Source organism: Coregonus clupeaformis, chromosome 26 (assembly GCF_020615455.1).
Source record: "Coregonus clupeaformis isolate EN_2021a chromosome 26, ASM2061545v1, whole genome shotgun sequence".
In the NCBI taxonomy this organism is placed as follows: Eukaryota; Metazoa; Chordata; class Actinopteri; order Salmoniformes; family Salmonidae; genus Coregonus; species Coregonus clupeaformis.
The window spans coordinates 30,982,175-31,006,550 of record NC_059217.1 but is presented as its reverse complement, the minus strand read 5'-3'; the positions used below and the strand labels follow the sequence as shown (position 1 = coordinate 31,006,550).

Here is a 24,376-nt window from a genome sequence, read left to right as displayed (position 1 = left end):
CACTATCATCAATATCAGACTCAACTCAACACACACTGCACAGTGGTACTTACGTGTGTGGTCACAGAGAGCGACAGCAGCATAATAGTGTGAGAGAGCTCTGAAGTGTTCTGTTTTCACCTGAACCATGGAGGCCCAGGAGAATGGGACATAGTCCTTCACTAGGGGCTGAGACATGGTCTGGAGCACCAAGCTATACACGTCTGATACCTATAGCGAAAGAGGGAAAGAGAGGGATGGAGAGAGAGAGAGAGAGAGAGAGTCAGGAGAACGGAACATAGTCCTTCACTAGGGGCTGACATGGTCTGGAGCACCAAACTACCGTAAAACATCTAATAAAGTAGAATAGTCTTACTGAAGAGCTCAGTGACTTTCAATGTGGCACCGCCATAGGATGGCACCTTTCCAACAAGTCAGTTCCTCAAATGTCTGCCCTGGTAGAGCTGCCCCGCTCAACTATAGGTGCTGTTATTGCAAAGTGGGAACGTCTAGGAGCAACAACGCTTCAACTGCGAAGTGGTAGGCCACACAAGCTCACAGAACGGGACCGCCGAGTGCTGAAGCACATAGTGCGTAAAAATCGTCTGTCATCGGTTGCAACACTCCAAAAGGCCTCTGGAAGCAAAGTCAGCACAAGAACTGTCCGCCATTGGACTCTGGAGCAGTGGAAACGCATTCTCTGGAGTGATGAATCACGCTTGACCATCTAGCAGTCCGACGGACAAATCTGGGTTTGGCGGATGCCAGGAGAACGCTACCTGCCCCAATGCATAGTGCCAACTGTAAAGTTTGGTGGATGAGGAATAATAGTCTGGGGCTGTTTTCGTGGTTCGGGCTAGGCCCCTTAGTTCCAGTGAAAGGAAATCTTAACGCTACAGTATACAATGATATTCTAGAAGATTCTGTGCTTCCAACTTTGTGGCAACAGTTTGGGGAAAGCCCTTTCCTGTTTCAGCATGACAATGCCCCCGTGCACAAAGCGAGGTCCATACAGAAATGGTTTGTCGAGATTGGTGTGGAAGAACTTGACTGTCCTGCACAGAGCCCTGACCTCAACCCCATCAAAATCCTTTGGGATGAATCTGAATGCCGACTGCGAGCCAGGCCTCATCGCCCAACATCAGTGCCCGACCTCCCTAATGCTCTTGTGGCTGAATGGAAGCAAGTCCCCGCAGCAATGTTCCAACATCTAGTGGAAATCTTTCCCAGAAGAGTGGATGATGTTATAGCAGCAAAGGGGGGACCAACTCCATATTAATGCCCAGGATTTTGGAATGAGAGGTTCGAGTAGGTGTCCACATACTTTTGGTCATGTAGTGCACCATGCCATGTGGCTTTTCAGTCATGTAAAACTAGCCTACTACTATTACTTTTATTTAATATTATTCTCATTACTATTGTTGTTGTAGTTACTGTTAATATCATTCCCACTACTACGAGTACTAGGCCTACAATTATTATTATTTTATTACTGTTAGTCCGACCATTGTTGTTATACAGTATGTGTCCTTCGACAATGTAAGTAATTTAACTTGCCATGTCAATTAAGTCTATTGAATTGAGAGAGAGAGAGAGAGAGAGAGAGAGAGAGAGAGAGAGAGAGAGAGAGAGAGAGAGAGAGAGAGAGAGAGAGAGAGAGAGAGAGAGAGAGAGAGAGAGAGAGAGAGAGAGAGAGAGAGAGAGAGAGAGAGAGAGAGAGAGAGAGAGAGAGAATGGAACATAGTCCTTAACCAGGGTTTGGGACATGGTCTGGAGCACCAAGCTATACCAATCTGATACCTACGCACGCACGCGCATGTACAGTTGTGGTCAAAAGTTTTGAGAATGACAAAAATATAAATTTTCACAGTCTGCTGCCTCAGTTTTTATGATGGCAATTTGCATATACCCCAGAATGTTATGAAGAGTGATCAGATGAATTGCAATTAATTGCAAAGTCCCTCTTTGCCATGAAAATGAACTTAACCCCCAAAAAACATTTCCACTGCATTTCAGCCCTGCCACAGGACCAGCTGACATCATGTCAGTGATTCTCTCGTTAACACAGGTGAGAGTGTAGACGAGGACAAGGCTGGAGATCACTCTGTCATGCTGATTGAGTTCGAATAACAGACTGGAAGCTTTAAAAAGGAGGGTGGTGCTTGAAATCATTGTTCTTCCTCTGTTAATCATGGTTACCTGCAAGGAAACACGTGCCGTCGTCATTGCTTTGCACAAAAAGGGCTTCACAGGCAAGGATATTGCTGCTAGTAAGATTGCACCTAAATCAACCATTTATCGGATCATCAAGAACTTCAAGGAGAGAGGTTCAATTGTTGTGAAGAAGGCTTCAGGGCGCCCAAGAAAGTCCAGTAAGCGCCAGGACCGTCTCCTAAAGTTGATTCAGCTGCGGGATCGGGGTACCACCAGTGCAGAGCTTGCTCAGGAATGGCAGCAGGCAGGTGTGAGTGCATCTGCACGCACAGTGAGGCGAAGACTTTTGGAGGATGGTCTGGTGTCAAGAAGGGCAGCGAGGAAGCCACTTCTCTCCAGGAAAACCATCAGGGACAGACTGATATTCTACAAAAGGTACAGGGATTGGACTGCTGAGGACTGGGGTAAAGTCATTTTCTCTGATGAATCCCCTTTCCGATTGGGGCATCCGGAAAAAAGCTTGTCCGGAGAAGACAAGGTGAGCGCTACCATCAGTCCTGTGTCATGCCAACAGTAAAGCATCCTGAGACCATTCATGTGTGGGGTTGCTTCTCAGCCAAGGGAGTGGGCTCAATCACAATTTTGCCTAAGAACACAGCCATGAATAAAGAATGGTATCAACACATCCTCTGACAGCAACTTCTCCCAACCATCCAACAGTTTGGTGACTAACAATGCCTTTTCCAGCATGATGGAGCACCTTGCCATAAGGCAAAAGTGATAACTAAGTGGCTCGGGGAACCAAACATCGAAATTTTGGTTCCATGGCCAGGAAACTCCCCAGACCTTAATCCCATTGAGAACTTGTGGTCAATCCTCAAGAGGTGGGTGGACAAACAAAACCCCACAAATTCTGACAAACTCCAAGCATTGATTATGCAAGAATGGGCTGCCATCAGTCAGGATGTGGCCCAGAAGTTAATTGACAGCATGCCAGGGCGGATTGCAGAGGTCTTGAAAAAGAAGGGTCAACACTGCAAATATTGACTCTTTGCATAAACTTAATGTAATTGTCAATAAAAGCCTTTGACACTTATGGAATGCTTGTAATTATACTTCAGTATACCATAGTAACATCTGACAAAAATATCTAAAAACACTGAAGCAGCAAACTTTGTGAAGACCAATACTTGTGTCATTCTCAAAACTTTTGACCACGGCTGTAGGTACACACAGACAGAGAGAGAGTGAGGTGAACGGAAGAGAAGTCTTTAACAAGGGCACTGGATCAAGGTCTTGAGCACCAGTGAATACAACATGTTGGATATCTACACACACACACACACACACACACACACACACAACACAGACAGACTGGTCCCCTCACTCGTGCGGCCTCTTGAGCCACTTGTAGCTGGGAGGTGAAGTGTGTGTCCTGTGTGGTGAGTGTGACCCGTTCGAACACACACTCCTGCACTTGGGCGATCATCAGCCGGACCAGCATGCATAGCGACGTGCCGCTCATATCCAGACTGGGAGCGTTGGAAAAGTTGTCCTTCAGGTAGTTAAATGCACCTGGACACATACAGATTGAATACACTTGTAAGAACAGAAAAACTGTCAAACGCAGATAAAAAAAATATTCATACAAAGAGAAGATGACAGTTGAGTATGGGTATGACATGTATGATCTGCAGGAGTTGTGTGTGAACTCCAACTGTGGTGTGTTAATGTGTAGATTCTCAGGCACTGGTATTTCCTCACCAGGGCCCCTTGTGGTTGTGTTCCTGTATCAGTAGTTTGTGTGTGCGTGTGTTTAGGCCTACCTGCGGCTCTCTGGAAAGCGTCTATAGCCCTGTCTATGCCAGCTGCAGCAGAGCGGTCCTGTCTGGCTCCCATCTGTGTGTAGAGAGCTCCCACGTTGAACAGCACACTGCCCTTCTCAAATGCCAACGCACGCTGGCATGACGGCACACCCGTCAGAGAGTCATACCTAGAGACAGTGGTGGGGGGGACGAGGGGGAGAGAGAGAGACAGAGAGAGAAGGAGAGTGAGAGGGGGGAGTCAATCTAAACTTAAAAAACAGAGAGAAGATTGGTGAGACACACAATTCCAAGGTTAGGAGTGACTAAGAAAAGAAAGGTTGAGTGGGTGTGCCTTCAGAAAGTATTCACACCCTTTGACTTTTTCCACATTTTGCTGTGATACAGCCTGAACTTTGTGTCACTGGCCTAAACACATTACCCTATAATGTCAAAGTAGAATTATGTTTTTAGAATAGTTTAAAAACTATTTACAAATGAAAAGCTGAAATGTCTTGAGTCAATAAGTATTCAACCCCTTTGTTATGGCAAGCCTAAATATGTTCAGGAGTAAAAATGTGCTTAACAAGTCACATAATAAGTCCCAATGCCTTGCAAAGAAGGGCACCTATTGGTAAATACAAAATAAAAAAGCAGACATTGATTATCCCTTTTAGCATGGTGAAGTTATTCATTACAATTTGAATGGTGCATCAATACACCCAGTTACTACTAAGATACAGGCATCCTTCTGAACTCAGTTGCCGAAGAGGAAGGAAACCGCTCAGGGATTTCACCATGAGGCCAATGGTGACTTTAAAACAGTTAAGAGTTTAATGGCTGTGATAGGAGAAAACTGAGGATGGATCAACAACATTGTAGTTACTCTACAATACTAACCTAAATTACAGAGTGAAAAAAATGAAATATTTAAATAAAAAATATTCCAAAACATACATCCTGTTTGTAATAAGGCACTAAAGTAAAACAACAAAAAATAACTTCATGTCCTGAATACAAAGCGTTATGTTTGGGGCAAATCCAACACATCACTTATTACCACTCTTCATATTTTCAAGCATGGTGGTGTCTGTATCATGTTATGGGTATGCTTGTTATTGGCAAGGACTAGGGAGTATTTTAGGATAAAAAGGAAACAGAATAGAGCTAAGCACAGGCAAAATCCTAGAGGAAAACCTGGTTCAGTCTGCTTTCCAACAGACACTGGGAGACAAATCCACCTTTCACCAGGACAATAACCTAAAACACAAGGCCAAAATATACACTGGAGTTGCTTACCAAGACGACATTGAATGTTCCTGAGTGGCCTATTCTATGGCAAGACTTGAAAATGGCTGTCTAGCATGATCAACAACCAACTTGTACAACCAATATTGTACAATCCAGGTGTGCAAAGCTCTTAGAGACTTACCCAGAAAGACTCACAGCTGTAATCGCTGCCAAATGTGATTGTAACATGTATTGACTCAGGCGTGTGAATACTTATCTAAATGAGATATTTCTGTATTTCATTTTCAATAAATTTGCAAATATTTCTAAAAACATGTTTTCACTTTGTCATTATGGTATAGTGTGTAGATGGGTGAGATCAACAACAAAAAAATCAATTCTGAATTCAGGCTGTAACACAACAAAGTGTAGAATAAGTCAAGGGGTATGAATACTTTCTGAAGGAAAGAAAGAGAAGGAGGGAAACCAGAAAGGTTTCTGTGTGCGTGTCTCTGTATGCATGTGTGCATTTGAGTGTGTATCCTTTCTGAAGGTACTGTAAGTGAAGAGTTTGTGTGAGAGTAATAGAGTCTGACCAGTGGAAGTGGACTCCTAGTGTTCTGTGTGTGGGGAAGAACCTCTGGTCCAGATAGTACAGCTGGTTATAATACTCCACCAGGAGCTCCAAACCTGCCTCGTTACGACTGGGTGTACGCATGGCCTGATAATCACAGAGGCATATATTAGCACATACATATGAAAACACACACTCATATTTTAGAACACACACTCAATGCAACATTTGATGACATGACTATATAATACTATATTTACAAGCTATGTCAACAACATTAATATGAACACATTTACCAACTAAAATATAATTGTTTATTCACAAAACAGAATATCGTATAATTTATACTCCCACAGTGTATAAATGATATGATTCTCTGAGAATTATTAAACAGTTAGCCACCAGTTTATATTGTTAGTGATTTAGCTAGCTAAAGCCACTAGGTGGCAGTGGTTTTAAGAGCAGTTGACTTTAGTTCTAACCTGTCTGAGCTCCATAAACTCATTGATCTCCTTCTCAAACAGCGAGCTGTCCTCCCCGTAGTGCTCACAGATATAGTCCTGAGAGAGAAGAGGACAAGATCGGTCACTTTCGAAAGAAAGAAAGAAAGAAAGAAAGAAAGAAAGAAAGAAAGAAAGAAAGAAAGAAAGAAAGAAAGAAAGAAAGAAAGAAAGAAAGAAAGAAAGAAAGAAAGAAAGAAAGAAAGAAAGAAAGAAAGAAAGAAAGAAAGAAAGAAAGAAAGAAAGAAAGAAAGAAAGAAAGAAAGAAAAGAAAGAAAGAAAGAAAGAAAGAAAGAAAGAAAGAAAGAAAGAAAGAAAGAAAGAAAGAAAGAAAGAAAGAAAGAAAGAAAGAAAAGAAAGAAAGAAAGAAAGAAAGAAAGAAAGAAAGAAAGAAAGAAAGAAAGAAAGAAAGAAAGAAAGAAAGAAAGAAAGAAAGAAAGAAAGAAAGAAAGAAAGAAAGAAAGAAAGAAAGAAAGAAAGAAAGAAAGAAAGAAAGAAAGAAAGAAAGAAAGAAAGAAAGAAAGAAAGAAAGAAAGAAAGAAAGAAAGAAAGAAAGAAAGAAAGAAAGAAAGGAGGCATATGAGAGAGAGAGGCATATGAGAGAGAGAGAGAGAGGCATATTTTTCTCCTGACCTTGAGAGGGACAGTGAGGTCCACTTCCTTGGTCTCCTTCAGACCGAGTGGGATCATGGGAACATTGATGGCTTCACTGAAGGAGAGAGAAGAGAGATCAATATATGTGTGAATGACATGTCACATACATCCACATCTGCTTTGCTATCTGCCTCCCCCCACCCCATCCCTATTATGACAGTAACCATTTTGGTCAGTAGCACATCACCCCTCCACCCCCTGCCTGTTAATTACAGTTTTTATTATCACTTTGGTACTATTTTCACAAGAATGTGGTGATTTTTTTTCCTCTTAGTACAAAACTCAAAACAGGTAACACTCCACTTTTCTGGGAAGGCTTTTCACTAGATGTTGGAATATTGCTGCAGGGACTTCAGTTCAGCCATAAGAGCATTAGTGAGGTCGGGCATTGACTGATGTTGGGCGATTAGGCCTGGCTCCCTAGTCGGCATTCCAATTCATCCCAAAGATGTTCAATGGGGTTGAGGCCTCTGTGCAGGCCAGTTAATTTCTTCCACACTGATCTCGACAAACCATTTCTGTATGGACCTCGCTTTGTGCACGGGGGTATTGTCATGCTGAAACAGGAAAGGGCCTTCCCCAAACTGTTGCCACAAAGTTGGAAGCATAGAATCGTCTAGAACGTCATTGTATGCTGTAGCGTAAAGATTTCCCTTCACTGGAACTAAGGGGCCTAAACTAGACCATGAAAAACAGCACCAGACCATTACTCCTCCTCCAGCAAACTTTACAGTTGGCACTATGCATTGGGGAAGATAGAATTCTCCTGGCATCCGCCAAACCCAGATTCCTCCTGCGGACTGCCAGATGGTCAAGCGTGATTCATCACTCCAGAGAATGTGTTTCCACTGTTCCAGAGTCCAATGGCGGACAGTTCTTGTGCTGACGTTGCATCCAGAGGCAGTTTGGAACTCGGTAGTAAGTGTTGCAACCGAGGACAGATTATTTTTTACACGCTTCAGCACTCAGCGGTCCTGTTCTGTGTTCTTGTGTGAACAACAACTTCGTGGCTGAGCCGTTGTTTCTCCTAGAAATTTCCACTTCACAATAACAGCACTTACAGTTGACCGGGGCAGCTCTAGCAGGGCAGAAATTTGACAAACTGACTTGTTGGATAGGTGGCATCCTATAACGGTGCCACATTGAAAGTCACTGAGCTCTTCAGTTAGGCCATTCTACTGCCAATGTTTGTCTATGGAGATTGCATGGCTGTGTGCAACGGGTGTAGCTGAAATAGCAGAATCCACTAATTTGAAGGGGTGTCCACATACATTTGTATATATAGTGTACTTTGAAGAGCTAGTCAAATGATTGCGATCAGACAGCTCTGCAGCATACTTAGGCAGGCTAGCCTAGCTAAATAGGATGCCTAAAGAGTGTACAGTATGGTGAGCACATAGATTACATTGTCTGTCTGGCTTGCTGCTACTGCCTGAGCAGAGATGCGATGATGGCATTAAAAATAATAAAGTCAACTATACACAATTGAAATATTGTATTATTTCATAGTAATTTCCTATTTTTCTATTGATGTTTACAAAATGTGGACCTGACAAGACAATGGAATATTTTCAATGTTTTAGCAATCGAATGATCACTATTTTTGGCTTATCGAAGAGGATGTTGTTGCTAAATTGTTAGCTTCTCCCTTTTCAAGAATAACTTTCAAAAAGAAGTTAAGTTTAAAATGATCTGGTGAGTGGAACTGTGTTTTTTATTGCAGCTCACTTGCAGTTGTTAGATATCTCTTTCAAAATAACTGAAACATATAACTGAAACATTGTGGCATTTAAACTTTAGATCACCCGTTACTCTGTGTGCTAAACGTTAAATGTGTTTTGCAATGGGAAGTAATAATTGTACATGTCAATTGGGAAATGCTTAGCCTAATGGTTGTGTTTTTGTATTCTTCTGATTGGGACTTACTGGCTTATTATGTCCAAGTGAATGGACTGCTTATCCTTGAACATCATGCTGCGTGTGACTTCCATCTGCCCTATGCAGTGGTGTAGTGGTGCCTGGAGAAGCGGGTAGAGTTACATTTTGGCAAAAATTCCCAAATGGCCCGCCCGGCTAAGGAAAGGTGCCCTGTGTGAAAAATCCTGTTTTCCTGTTTTTCTATGAGTTTTCCTATATATTTTTCAGATTTTCACTCTCAAAATCACATTTTTTAAATAAAAAATAGACATAAATGGGATGTTCTAAGCACAACAATGCTTAAAGCCCTCCCCATTGATACAAATCAGCATGATATCATTCTGTCAGGTAGGTCTACTTTGCAGTAAACATTTAATTGAGAAGTTTTTTTTGGGAAAGCCTTTAGAAACTGTTCATGCAAACTGTGCATGATGACTGAATTGCCCATCGCAAATCGCCTACTAACAAAGACTTCAGACAAAACTTTTTCAATACCTGGTTTGCATACCCATTTTTGTCTTAGTTAGCATTTACTGGTAGATATCATAAGTTAAAAAGTATTTCCTACCTACCCCACAGGTGTGGTGAGATAACTCGATCCGTTGGAATACTGCGATACTAGCACTTATTTCAAAGAGCGCTCCGTAAGCCTAGCCCCAGTGGGCACAGCTAGGCATGTTGCACTGGGACACACTTTAATACAGCGAAAATACTCAGATTTTACACAATGGGTCCGCCGTGGTTCTGTGTAGCCTAGTATGCAAATATATTTGAGATCAGTGTATTGCAGTTCATTTCGTCTTTGACTTAATAAGTCAAATATCTTTGCGTAGTAAAGAGCAAGCCAACAACGAGTCCCAGACAGTTCGCAATAGATCATACCAGAGGGGGCATCATTTAATAGGCTACCTAAATTATTGGGATCATCTGGTTACCACAAGTATTTGGAATACATTGAGCTCGTTGACAAAACAGACCGTGGGATGCCTTTTCATACGAAGGTCCGCGGTGGGTCTGTGTAAATTATGCGATTATATTGGAGACAGGTTTATAGCAGTGAATGTCATCTATTAATTTACATGAAACACTGATTAAGTTTGGTGAAAAAGTGACTGTATGATTTTGTGTGTTGTACTTGGTTAATTGAAAATGTGCTTAGAGTTTTGAAACAACTACCTTTTTGATGATCTGTTTTGAGTTTTGTACTAAGAGTTGTGAAAATTGCACCAAAGCGACTGAAAAAAACTGTAATGAGAGTCTAAATCAAAGGATTTGCACCACTTGTGACCCTGAGCTTCAGCTGGGCTGGATTACTAGCGCCTCATTACTAGCATTCCAGGCCACTCTCATTAAGCTATAATTAAAGCAAATAGGTCATCAGCGCATTGAGTGTCCACACCCTCCACCATGATGTGTGTGTGTGTGTGTGTACTGTATGTGTTACCTCTCGGTCTGGTAGACCTCCATATTGCTGTTGAGTTCCTCTAGTTCTTCCTTCAGTAGCTGCAGGTTGGAGTTGACAAAGCTCAGCTCTAGAGCCACAGTCTCCTTCACCTTGTTGTTAGTGGTGGCTCTGCAACACACAAACACATTCATATGAGACACACAAACACCCTACCTGCAAAACATACAAACATCCTGTATATGCATTACACAGGCCCATAGGAATAGGAGGATGTACTAACTACACCATGAGTCTTTCATCATTGTCACCTTATGTGACCTTTATCCAGCTCAATCCGGCTCGACATAGTTCTCTCTTACGCACACATTCTCCCTCTACCTCCTGTTTTCCTTATTCCCTTTATCACTTTCGCTCCACTTCACTCTAGATAAAGGGAAGCAGTGTGTTCGGTGACTAAAGCTTCCATTGCTGTGGATGTTCTGATGTAAACAACCCACCCATCTTATAACGTTCCTCTGACTCTGATGCGTCACTTAGTTGTCACGGTAACTGACAATCTCACCATGTCACAGGAATCCTGGGTAATTCTCCTGGTAATGCAATAATGGACACTGTCTGGATCCCCGAGCAGTTTGGGCCTGATAACACAGCACACTACACACACACACACACACGTCTTGCAGGCAAGCACAAACACATCATGCACAAAAATCACACACACACACACACAATCACAAGTCAATAATAGCAGACGATATTGCCACTCTTATTGTCACGACTTCCTCCGAGGCTGCCTCCTCTCCTTGTTCAGGCAGGCTTCGGCATTCGTCGTCACCAGGCCTTCTAGCCACTGCCGCTCCTCATCTCATCATTCCATTTGTTTTGTCTTGTTTATTACACACATCTGGTTCATATCCCCTCATCAGTACCTGTATAAGTGTTCCCTCTGCCCCTTGTTTTTGTGTGTGTTTGTTTATTTAGAGCATAGTGAAGCTCGGTGGAGCTCCTTGCCGGGTTATTTTCCCTGTGTTACCTTGTTGGTTCCAGTGCGCCTGTTTTGTGAACTGGACTGTTTTTACGCTTTACTGCGTACACTGTATTCCGGAATAAGTCCTGTTATTCTGTGATTTACCCTCCTGTGCCTGACTCCTTCAAATCACCCATCACACCTATTTGCTATATTTTCAATTTAAGCCTACAGCAAATTAAATGACTGCAACACTTAACAAAGAGCTGCAGTTAGTTTCAGAGTGGGTGGCAAGGAATAAGTTAGTCCTAAATATTTCTAAAACTAAAAGCATTGTATTTGGGACAAATCATTCACTAAACCCTAAACCTCAACTAAATCTTGTAATAAATAATGTGGAAATTGAGCAAGTTGAGGTGATTCAAGTGCTTGGAGTAACCATGGATTGTAAACTGTCATGGTCAAAACATATTGATACAACAGTAGCTAGGATGGGGAGAAGTCTGTCCATAATAAAGCGCTGCTCTACCTTCTTAACAGCACTATCAACAAGGCAGGTCCTACAGGCCCTAGTTTTGACACACCTGTACTACTGTTCAGTCGTGTGGTCAGGTGCCACAAAAAGGGACTTAGGAAAATTGCAATTGGCTCAGAACAGGGCAGCACGGCTGGCCCTTGGATGAAAAACAAAGAGCGAACATAAATGATATGCATGTCAATCTCTCCTGGCTCAAAGTGGAGGAGAGATTGACTTCATCACTACTTGTATTTATGAGAGGTATTGACATGTTGAATGCACCGAAATGTCTGTTTGGCGCACAGCTCGGACACCCATGCATACCCCACAAGACATGCCACAAGAGGTCTCTTCACAGTCCCCAAGTCCAGAACAGACTATGGGAGGCGCACAGTACTAAAAGAGCCATGACTACATGGAACTCTATTCCACATCAAGTAACTGATGCAAGCAGTAAAATTAGATTGAAAAAAAAAAAAAAAGATAACAATACACCTTATGGAACAGCGGGGACTGTGAAGCAACGCATACATAGGCACAGACACATGCATACACACACGATAACATACACACTATACACATGCATGGATTTTGTGTTGTAGATATGTGGTAGTGGTGGAGAAGGGCACACAGTGTGTTGTGAAATCTGTGAAGGTATTGTAATGTTTTTTCAAATTGTATACCTGCCTTAATTTTGCTGGAACCCTGGAAGAGTAGGTGCTGCCCCAATACACACCTTCATGTAACACACACACACACACACACACACACACACACACGTAGGCCTACAGACACACACAAAGGGTCAAGAGGCACCACTCAACACGATTCTGTGATTAACTTGGATGAGAAAGCTACTCCCTTTGCCAGAAGAGTATTAGGAATCAACAAGAGTGAGTCTTTCAAGGACAAGCACAACAAACATACCACCCCAGGTGGTAAGGGTAGGTAACAACACATCTGCCACACTGATCCTCAACACAGGGGCCCCTCAGGGGTGCGTGCTCAGTTCCCTCCTGTACTCCCTGTTCACCCATGAATGCATGGCCAGGCACGACTCCAACACCATCATTAAGTTTGTCGACGACCCAACAGTGGTAGGCCTGATCACCGACAACGACGAGACAGCCTATAGGGAGGAGGTCAGAGACCTGGCCGTGTGGTGCCAGGATAACAACCTCTCCCTCAACGTGACCAAGACAAAGGAGATGATTGTGGACTGCAGGAAAAAAAAAAGAGGACTGAACACGCCCCCATTCTCATCGACGGGGCTGTAGTGGAACAGGTTGAGAGCTTCAAGTTCCTTGGTGTCCACATCACCAACAAACTATCATGGTCCAAACACACCAAGACAGTCGTGAAGAGGGCACGACAAAGCCTATTCCCCCTCAGGAGACTGAAAAGATTCTGCATGGGTCCTCAGTTCCTCAAAAAAAATCTACAGCTGCACCATCGAGAGCATCCTGACTGGTTGCATCACCGCCTGGTATGGCAACTGCTTGGCCTCCGACCGCAAGGCACTACAGAGGGTAGTGCGTACGGCCCAGTACATCACTGGGGCCAAGCTTCCTGCCATCCAGGACCTCTATACCAGGCGGTGTCAGAGGAAGGCCCTCAAAAATTGTCAAAGACTCCAGCCACCCTAGTCATAGACTGTTCTCTCTGCTACCGCACGGCAAGTGGTACCGGAGTGCCAAGTCTAGGTCCAAAAGACTTCTCAACAGCTTCTACCCCCAAGCCATAAGACTCCTGAACAGCTAATCATTGCTACCCGGACTATTTGCACTGCCCCCCAACCCCATCTTTTTACGCTGCTGCTGCTATTTATGCATAGTCACTTTAACTCTACCCACATGTACATATTACTTCAACTACCTCAACTAGCCGGTGCCCCCGCACATTGACTCTGCACCAGTACCCCCTTGTATATATAGCCTCCCTACTGTTATTTTATTTTACTTCTGCTCTTTTTTCTCAGCACTTTTTTGTTGTTGTTTTATTTTACTTTTTTATTAAAAATAAATGCTACATAAGGTGTGCGACTATGATTAGAAAAAGTCGCCCTACTGTTATTTTATTTTACTTCTGCTCTTTTTTATTAAAAATAAATGCACTGTTGGTTAAGGGCTGTAAGTAAGCATTTCACTGTAATGTCTGCACCTGTTGTATTCGGCGCATGTGGCCAATAAAATTTGATTTGATTTGATTTACTACAGGAGACTTGTCCCCTATTTTAAGGTTATCAATAACATTTAAAACAACCTCCGTCCTCACACACAACACACGTTGCAAGCAAGCACACACATCTGTGACCCCTTTCCCCATGCCCAACACAGGCTAATCTGACGTCAGACCTCATACCCTCCTCTCCTCACCCCACAAACATACACCTCTCTCTCTCTAGGACAAGCCAAGGCCAATCTGATTACAGTTAGCTTTAAAGGCTTCACACACACACACACACACACACACACACACACACTCGCTAGCACGCATGATCTACAACAGAGGGAAAAGAAACATCCAAGTATTGCTGTTAAACTAAACTGTCTGATACCGCCAGTGTATAATGTGTGTCTGTGTTGAGTGAGTCACATAAAACTGTTATTTTACTCTAGGAAAAACATCAGGGCCTGTGTGTGCTCTTCACTTCAGTTCAAAGTCACGGTCATACCACCCCCATTAAAATCCCCTGTACTGCTCTCATTTCCAGTAATGAACTGAGTGATGTCATCCTCCACAGGATTAGACTAGTTACGGTCTCCCTCTTTCTCCCTCACTAGAATTCCTTTCCCAAGGTAGATAACACACTGGCCTGTTACACCAGCATGTCAGCACATAATGAAATGTTCATCAGCCAATCAGAAGCTCTAATGAGATGAGGTAAAAAATAAAAAAAATGTAAAAATAAAAGGAAAACCCTGGAATGAGTAGTCCAGGGTTTTCCTTTATTTGTAATTTTTTTTTAAACTATTGGCTTTGTGAGATGCGGTGTGGGTGAACGGATGATCTCCGCATGTGTATTTCCCACCGTAAAGCATGGAGGAGGAGATGTTATGGTGTGGGTGTGCTTTGCTGGTGACACTGTCTGTGATTTATTTTGAATTCAAGGCACACTTAACCAGCATGGCTACCACAGCATTCTGCAGCGATACGCCATCCCATCTGATTTGGGCTTAGTGGGACTATCATTTGTTTTTCAACAGGACAATGACCCAACACACCTCCAGGCTGTGTAAGGGCTATTTTACCAAAAGGGAGAGTAATGGAGTGCTGCATCAGATGACCTGGCCTCCACAATCCCCCGACCTCAACCCAATTGAGATGTTGGGATGAGTCGGACGGCAGAGTGAAGGAAAAACAGCCAACAAGTGCTCAGCATATGTGGGAACTCCTTCAAGACTGTTGGAAAAGCATTCCAGGTGAAGCTGGTTGAGAGAATGCCAAGAGTGTGCAAAGCTGTCATCAAGGCAAAGTGTGGCTACTTTGAAGAATCTCAAATATAAAATATATTTTGATTTGTTTAACACTTTTTTGGTTACTACATGATTCCATGTGTCATTTCATAGTTTTGATGTCTTCACTATTATTCTACAATGTAGAAAATAGTAAAAATAAAGAAAAACGCTTGAATGAGTAGGTGTGATTAGTCCCCTGTAGCTCAGTTGGTAGAGCATGGCGCTTGCAACGCCAGGGTTGTGGGTTCATTTCCCACGGGGGGCCAGTATGAAAATGTATGCACTCACTGACTGTAAGTCGCTCTGGATAAGAGCGTCTGCTAAATGACTAAAATGTAAATGTAAAAATGTGTGTCCAAACTTTTGACTGGTACTGTATATATATTATGGAACACTTATTCGTGGCCATCTCAGTGAACTAATCCTTTGCGGAGGCCGAGACTAATCCATTGCTGCGGGGATGGCACAGTCCAAGAAGGGGAGTGTGGCTGCACAATGCACGTCTCTCTCCAGAATGGGCTCTCTCCCGCCAATTTGTGCACATTAATTGTTTCAATAACTTCTTTGTGTGAATTGTTTGCGTTTGATTGTTAGTGTCAATTAATTCCCAATTATATATATCACCAGTAGTACATTTACCGCTCATTCCTATAATTTCTAATCTACACTTGATTGGTTACGCTAACTTCGGTTAATGCGTTCAATATATTATTATTCCAGTCCTTTACCGTTCTCATTGACGGAGTGGACATGTTGTTTGCAGAGCGCACAACCTATGCCAGACTTGTGAGAAATCATTTTTTGTTTATTTCATTCCATTTACGAGTTTTGTTAATTTAGTCATTGTCTTTTGTTTGGAGCTCTCCTGTCAATGTTGAGTAAGGACGCGCACGCATAGAAGTAGGCCTATAGGCTACCTGGCCTGCATATAAAATGTGCCCATTTGGGGATCTGATAGTATTTCTAATTGGCTTAATGTACCACCACTAATGAGCTGTGGAGCTTCTCAAAGTAATGTTTTCACCTCAAACAGCAACCAAATGAAGTCTGTTTTTACATCCATTGTGAATGACAACAATTCCTCAATGCATTCGAAAAACCTTTCCAGCTCTCTCCCTTTCGATAACCACTCAGCGTGAAAGGGAAATGTCATGCTCCGATCCAGTGGAAACGTCATAAAGTAGGCCTACCTGATTACTTCTTATCCCTTGCGCAAATAGCCTACAGCTGTGTCTGTCCCGAGCTCACTGGCACGGAAACTCTGAGTGCCCATAATATGTTATACAATGTTGCAAGGAGCTTCAGGCCGGACCCAAGTTAATAGTTGATACAATGTTTAAAGTTTGTTGCAGACAGGCCATGCGTAGCCAATATCATTTATAGGGTATTTATTTTTATCAGGATGTTCTACCTGCAGGCAGCAATGTTTTCATTTGTTGGCTTTCTAAGCTATTTTTACATAGTTGGCAATGGCAATAGAAGTTACAAACTTAAAAAGTATCAATTTCATTTAGATTTGGATAGAATTTTGATTAACCACATGACAATGATTGAGACATGAAGACATTTTTATAAATTCAATGAAACTGTTCCACGAAAATGTGCAAATTTAAACCATAACTGGCACGCAGATCGGTAGAAATGTTAAGATACATTGGCATTCCATATGAGAAAGTCTGCCAACTCCTTGTGTAGCGTATTACCGGCAACTTCAGAAGAGTAATGGCAAAATCTGCGAACGCCAGTAGGAGCAGGAGGAGGATGGTCGATACAGGTAACGTTTTTTTTCTTCTGATTATCTTGATCTCTGGCTCCCTCTTGAGTCATTTGTGTCTTATTTCATCAAACAGTGAGCTTAAAGCATCAGACAAGCTCAATGCATATATAGTTGATTTTATTCAAACACAGGGTGTGTCTATATATGGAAAAATACACGTTTTAAGATTTTGACCAATCGATTAGTCGAAAGAACAGACTTAAGACTTAAGTTTTAGTCGGGGATAGCCCTAAATGAGATACCCCCCCCCTGTTCTCCCATCATTAGCCTCAGTCACTCCATTCCCCTCCTCCCCCTACCTCCTACCAACACAAACCAGTTTACTGACAACAATTCATCATCCGTGTGTGTGTGTGTGTGTGTTATATATATATATATATATATATATATATTCCTGCAGACAGCTGTCCTCCCTGGGAATCGCTCTCTCTCTGCCTGGGAATGGGAAGGGAAAGATGCAGCAGTGGGACCGGACACAAAGCCTGTTGATTGGTGGCTGACTGGGGGTCTATTTGTCTATGTGACCTAGTCCCAAAAAAGGGGGAAGGGAAGGGCTGGGTTTTGCTGGTGGGTGTTATTACCCCCATCCCCTAGTCTTCCCTTTTTAATGGTGGTCTCTATCAGGCCAAGCTGCAAATTCAGAAGTATGACAATGTGATTCATGTCCTAGCCTGAATCAACCCTGTCAACCCTGACTCGACTAATCTTATTCTTAATTTCACTTGCCAACTTTTCTCAAAACCTAATTACGTCGGACAAGAAAATAAAAATACAAGTAAAAGGGAGGGTTGACACACACACAGGGGAGGGTTGGTTTTCTTTCAATTAGCTTGATGTTGTTCTAGGTGTTTATGTTATTAGAGCCTGACTGAGCCAAACAGACCACTAAAGCAGAAGAAGAAAGCACACTGCTTTAATTAAGTCCTTCTTCTCCTCCTCTCTTCCTCCTCCTCTTTTCAGATGAATATGGATGTTAAAGAGAGAGACAGAGAGACAGTGTCCTATCATACCACTCTACACCACCACTCAGACCACTCCAATACACCATGTCCTTCAGTGGCTCCCACACTACTAATAAGTGTAGGATAAACTTGATGAAATAAGAGTTGGGGGGCGAAGGGGAGAAGAAAAGGCAGAGAGGGAAAGGATCAAAATGATGATAATGCTCTAAGATGGTTTGATGTGCTTTAAAAACCTCAGCTTTGATGTCCTGCCACCAGCTTTTATTCCTATCTTTCTTCCACTGGAAAGAAAAAGACTAATTACTTTAAAGGAGACAGAATGAGAACAGGCTGTATTCTAGCTGTTCAAGTTCAGCACAGGTCAAGTAGTGTGTGTGTGTGTGTGTGTGTGTGTGTGTGTGTGTGTGTGTTTGATATGCATGTCTAACTGGCAAAATACACTTTTTTTTAAATGAGGGGAGAAAATAATAGGAATCAAACCTGCGGACTGGCAATACACAAAACCCACACACACACCATGGGACACAAACAGAGTGATAAAACAGGGTGGTGTGTGTTTTGGAGGTGTTCCCCATATACCCTAAAATAGTTGGATATTTCCATCTGCTAGTGTTTGTATATGATAGAGCTCAATGTTTCCACAGGTAGTTTGGCTTGGGGTTCCTTTTTCCACCACAGGGGAGGGGAGGGAGTGGATGCCCCCCAAAGCTGTGTACACACAGGATCAGAGACAGCATTCGACAACTTGTACAATGACCTGTCCCTTCCCTGACACCTGCCCCCACCCCAGCTCACCTGAAGAGGTTTTCAGCCCCGGCCCTCATCCTCATCTCCTTGTTTATCTGCTGGTTGATACGAGCTCTACGGTGCTGCAGCTTACTGCGCTGGGTCTGGGAACAGGGATCACAACCCTGGAGAGAAAAGAGGGGGATTGGAAGAGAGATTGTGGTTAATGCATAACATGCTAGAGCACAATATGTCTGTCTATCTCTTCTTGCTTGTGTCTAAACCCTATGTGTAGTTCTAGTTCACATGCCTTTGTATATCAGTGTATAATAGGCATGTAATAAACACCAACTGTACGTAAAGAAGAGTGTATTCCTAGCAGAACAGGTAGGGGTTGATGGACTATTCAGTGCATTACATTACACAAACCTGTCACAGATAGACCTGACTGAGGGAGACATACACCTGAGCACCTGGTTAGTTTCCCTCCCTGATTAAGTATGGGTGATTAAGACCACCTGCCTCCATCACAGTTAGAATCAGATATCCTGTTGTCAATGTAGTAGGCTATCTGTGGTGATGGTTGCCAGGAGACCAAGCCCCAGCAGATCTCGGTCGGTAGCCTGCTGTCCTTAGACGTTACAGTCCAAAGAACGGAGGAGACTTGAAGACCTCTTACAACTGACCTTTGCCTACCACACACATACAGGCACCAAAAGATACCAATGCTCTTCTTTTCAATACTGTAACTTTGTCACCCCACCATGTCTGTAAGTGATCAACTCAAGGTGTGGATCTGTACCTCTACACGTGGTATTCAGTTACAAGGTCTACACCTTCACATATGATCTTGAACATTGAGGAAAGCAGTAGACCATATGATCCATGATTATGCAGAGCGCACTCTGATGGAAAGGCTAAAATTGCTCTGAGATCTCAGCTTAGAAGACATATGAGGCTGGGAAGAGGGTTCAAAGAAAGGGTGAGCAATCGTCACTGGTTATGAGGCTGGGGTGCAGCTATGAGATCAAGTTAAGACCTAGATCAGGACTGTACTAGTGACTAATGATGCTGTTGACGATTAGGGAATTTTGTGTGACATAACTTATCAAGAGAACATCCCTGGTCATCCCTACTGCCTCTGATCTGGCAGACTCACTAAACACAAATGCGTCGTTTGTAAATTATGTCTGAGTGTTGGCTATCCGTAAAAAAAGATGGTTTGCTTCATATAGGCAATTTGAAATGATTCATACTTTTACTTTTGATACTTAAGTATATTTTTGCAATTACATTTACTTTTGATACTTAAGTACAGTATATTTAAAATAATTTTACTCAAGTAGTTTTATACTTGGTGACTTTCACTTGAGTCATTTTCTATTGAGGTATCTTTACTTTTACTCAAGTATGACAATTGCGTACTTTTTCCACCACTGCATATACATTTACATTTTAGTCATTTAGCAGACGCTCTTATCCAGAGCGACTTACAGTTAGTGCATACATTATTTTATCGAACCCACAACCCTGCCATGCTCTACCAACTGAGCTACATCCCCTGCCGGCCATTCTCTCCCCTACCCTGGACGACGCTGGGCCAATTGTGCGCCGCCCCATGGGTCTCCCGGTCGCAGCCGGCTACAACAGAGCCTGGATCATATGCCATTGCTACAGGTCCAGTTACAGACAGACACCTGACTCGGCTGTAGTCTGCCTTTAGTCTTCCACTGTAGTCTGCTAACTGAAGGACAAGTGCATTCGGAAAGTATTCACACCCCTTGACTTTTTCCAAATTTTGTTACGTTACAGCCTTATTCTAAAATTGATTAAATAAATGTTTTTCCTCATCAATCTACACACAATACCCCATAATGACAATGTGAAAACAGTTTTTTTTAGCAAATGTATATAAACGGAAATATCACATTTACTAAAGTATTCAGAGACCCTTTGCTATGAGACTCGAAATTGAGCTCAGGTGCATCCGGTTTCCATTGATCATCCTTGAGATGTTTCTACAACTTGATTGGAGTCCATCTGTGGTAAATGTAATTGATTAGACATGATTTAGAAAGGCTATATAAGGTCCGACAGTTGACAGTGCATGTCAGAGCAAAAACCATGCCATGAGGCCGAAGGAATTGTCCATAGAGCTCCGACACATGATTGTTTCGAGGCACAGATCTGGGGAAGGGTACCAAAAAATGTCTGCAGCATTGAAGGTCCCGAAGAAGTTTGGAACCACCAAGACTCTTCCTAGAGCTGGTCGCTGCGCCAAACTGAGCAATCAGTGAAGCATGGTGGTGGCAGCATCATGCTTTGGGGATGTTTATCAGCATCAGGGACTGGGAGACTAGTCAGGATCGAGGGAAAGATGAACGGAGCAAAGTACAGAGAGATCCTTGATGAAAACCTGCTCCAGAGCACTCAGGACCTCAGACTGGGGCGAAGGTTCACATTCCAACAGACAACGACCCTAAGCACACAGCCAAGACAACGCAGGCGTGGCTTCGGAAACAAGTCTCTGAATGTCCTTGAGTGGCCCAGCCAGAGCCCGGACTTGAACCCGATCGAACATCTCTGGAGAGACCTGAAAATATCTGTGCAGCGATGCTCCCCATCCAACCTGACAGAGCTTGAGAGGGTATGCAGAGAAGAATGGGAGAAACTCCCCAAATACAGGTGTGCCAAGCTTGTAGCGTCATACCCAATAAGACTCAAGGCTGTAATCGCTGCCAAAGATGCTTCAACAAAGTACTGAGTAAAGGGTCTGAAAACATATGTAAATGCGATATTCAGTTATTTACTTTTTATACATTTGCAAAAAATCCTTAAAAGATGTTTTTGCTTTGTCATTATGGGGTATTGTGTGTAGATTGATGAGGGGGGGGGGACAATTTAATCCATTTTAGAATAAGGCTGTAACGTAACAAAATGTGGGAAAAGTCAAGGGGTCTGAACACTTTCCGAATGCATGTCTTGTCAACACGTAGGCCTACAATTGTTGAGAAATAAAAATAAAATGACGGCCGATGTTCTGTGGTCAGAGGCGATAGGACAGCCACCCGCTGCTTTTAACCGTTCATCGGCATGGTGTGTTTTGTCCTTAAAGCCAGCTGACTAGGCTCTTACTCATACAGTACAGAGAAACAAGGAAGAAACAGACCACAACACGGAAGGAAAGGCCATAATAGGGTATGCTAACCCCAAAATGAGAAACTCTCTCTCCTTATTCCTCCCTTTTTCTCTCTCCCTCTCACAGCCAAGCCAACCTCCCTCCATCTCCCTTTCCCCTCACCTTATTTTATTCTCTCTCTCATCCCTCTCTCTTAGTGAGGCGATTGTTTTGTGAGTGTGCGCCCATTAATCCTCAGTGCTTGTAGGGATTAAGGTGCTAGCCTAGCCATGCTTCAGCCCCCTGCCTCCAGTCCCAGCTCAGCCATAGCCATGCTACAGTCATCTAGCTCCAGCGTCAGCTCAGACCCAGCACTCCTTGATGCATGATGACTCCGGAGCCGCAATGTAATTGGTCAATAATCAAACACATCTAGGGTGTGTTTTATGGTTTTCAGCTTTTAACACATAAATTGCAGGACCTGACACAAAATGTGTTGAAAAAATGTACACAAATCATGTTGTACCAACACACTGATTGTGTTAAAAGTTCACAACATGTGTCAACCCTAACAAGACACACAGATGTGCTAAATAACACATCTTTTATAAGAGTGTACCCCCGGCCGGGGGACAGCAGGGGGTGGAAGGGGGTAACTAGGCTCTCCCAGCAACATGCCATCAGTACCATATCTCCCCCTGGACAGCATCCTGCCACAATCTACCCCTCATGATGCAACAGCAGACCCCCCCCACCCCTAAGTCACCAAAGGTTTATCAACATAATGGCAACTCAATTCAGGACCAGGATAGCCCTCAATGAATATGTAATCAGTTCAGTAATGAAACTTTGTGTATGCAATGTGTGTCAATTATACATAACTTTCAATGGTGCACTTCATATGGTATTGATAATGTGGAACACCTATGCCGTATTGCATTATGAATCTGACAATTAGGCCAAAACATTATTGTCCTGTTCATAACAGATACACGTCCCAATGGAAAATGTACTTCAATATAAACGTGTGTTGGTACAGTATCGTGTTTTTCTAGCTACAACTGCGTATCGCTCACCTTTCTGATACTCCCGTCGTGACTCCCCTGCTCCATCATCGGTGTGGGAATCTCCAGCTCCTCGTCCGAGCCAGCGTCAGACATCTCCGGCTCTCTACAATAGAATGCCCAAAGGCCGTTTATTTATACAAAATAAAAACCACCACTTTTTCCCGTTCTACCCTAGCCACCCCTACCAGTTATTGTCACGGTATTTATTTAGCTAGCATACAGTGTTTGAACTACATTGAAACTAGAAACAAGTGAACTGGGACTGAATGGATGAGCTCGTTCTGGCTAGCAGTTTATGTTTAGCATTACCATGCATTGTTCCAAACAACTAGACAACAAACAGGTACACTAGCCTTGTCGCAGGTTCTTCTCCCATCCTACTCAAGCCAGGACGCTAGTAGGCAACTTGTTGCACCAATACTTTTGTAATTCCAAATGTCCACAGGCCAGAGTCTCTTGCGGTGAATGGGTAGCGAGAAAAATAAACATAGAAAATAATCAGAACAAAACAACCACTATCTGTTCCGCAAGTTGTATTCGTGCACCTCTAGCTCACCAGACCGATGAAGATACGTTTTTTGCGGCGTGGTCGTTTTCCAGGAGGCGGTGCATATGCATGCAAAATAGCCAATGAATAGCACCTCTATTGATTGACGTTAATTTCGACGAATCGAAATATTATATTTCTCTAACTGACAAGAAAAACTGTCCAATTGTGAATCCCATGGGCAGTGACAACATTTTGGAATTACAGTTGCCCATAACAACGCCTAGCCATCGAGGAAAGGAAAGCCTGGAGTAGGAAGTAACTCACTCAATTCACAGAATGGAATCACGAGGGGCCACGAAAGGACATGGATAGGTTTTTGGTCATTTCGTCATTTCGGACCTAACCAAAGATGATCTATATATCGCCTAAAACATGAAAACATTATAATCTATATCAAATAATGTTATTTTAACAATACAAATAAAATGAAACATATTTCACACAATGACATTGGATAGATATATTTTCAATGTCTGTAAAATACGTATTTTTGCGCCTCCCGAGTGGAGCAGCGGTCTAAGGCACTGCATCGCAGTGCTTGAGGCGACACTACAGACCCGGGTTCGATCCTGTATAAAAGACACCTGTCCACAGAAGCAATCAATCAATCAGATTCCAAACTCTCCACTATGGCCAAGACCAAAGAGCTCTCCAAGGATGTCAGGGACAAGATTGTAGACATACACAAGGCTGGAATGGGCTACAAGACCATCGCCAAGCAGCTTGGTGAGAAGGTGACAACAGTTGGTGCGATTATTCGCAAATGGAAGAAACACAAAAGACCTGTCAATCTCCCTCGGCCTGGGGCTCCATGCAAAATCTCACCTTGTGGAGTTTCAACGATCATGAGAACGGTGAGGAATCAGCCCAGTACTACACGGGATGATCTTGTCAATGATCTCAAGGCAGCTGGGACCATAGTCACCAAGAAAACAATTGGTAACACACTACGCTGTGAAGGACTGAAATCCTGCAGCGCCCGCAAGGTCCCCCTGCTCAAGAAAGCACATATACATGAC

The 24,376-nt window shown here is 43.0% G+C and overlaps 1 protein-coding gene across 3 annotated transcripts in view; it reads right to left on the bottom strand.

The window, feature by feature from the left end:
* The window catches only part of LOC121540033 (rhophilin-1), a 30,390-nt gene extending 7,006 nt beyond the window's left edge, over positions 1–23,384 (bottom strand). For 2 of the 3 annotated variants that reach the window (XM_045207675.1, XM_045207676.1), the window contains exons 1-10: positions 23,161–23,384; positions 22,817–22,910; positions 18,692–18,807; positions 10,255–10,383; positions 6,873–6,948; positions 6,222–6,299; positions 5,762–5,886; positions 3,960–4,126; positions 3,521–3,708; positions 54–210 (exon numbers count right to left, since the gene is read on the bottom strand). In XM_045207675.1, the coding sequence (XP_045063610.1) occupies positions 54–210; positions 3,521–3,708; positions 3,960–4,126; positions 5,762–5,886; positions 6,222–6,299; positions 6,873–6,948; positions 10,255–10,383; positions 18,692–18,807; positions 22,817–22,910; positions 23,161–23,183 (1,153 nt within the window). In that variant the 5' untranslated portion in view covers positions 23,184–23,384. Of the gene's footprint in view, positions 1–53; positions 211–3,520; positions 3,709–3,959; positions 4,127–5,761; positions 5,887–6,221; positions 6,300–6,872; positions 6,949–10,254; positions 10,384–10,777; positions 10,875–18,691; positions 18,808–22,816; positions 22,911–23,160 lie in introns of those variants that run through there. The other variant, XM_045207677.1, reaches the window with a different exon arrangement.
* Positions 23,385–24,376: the final 992 nt, after the last annotated feature.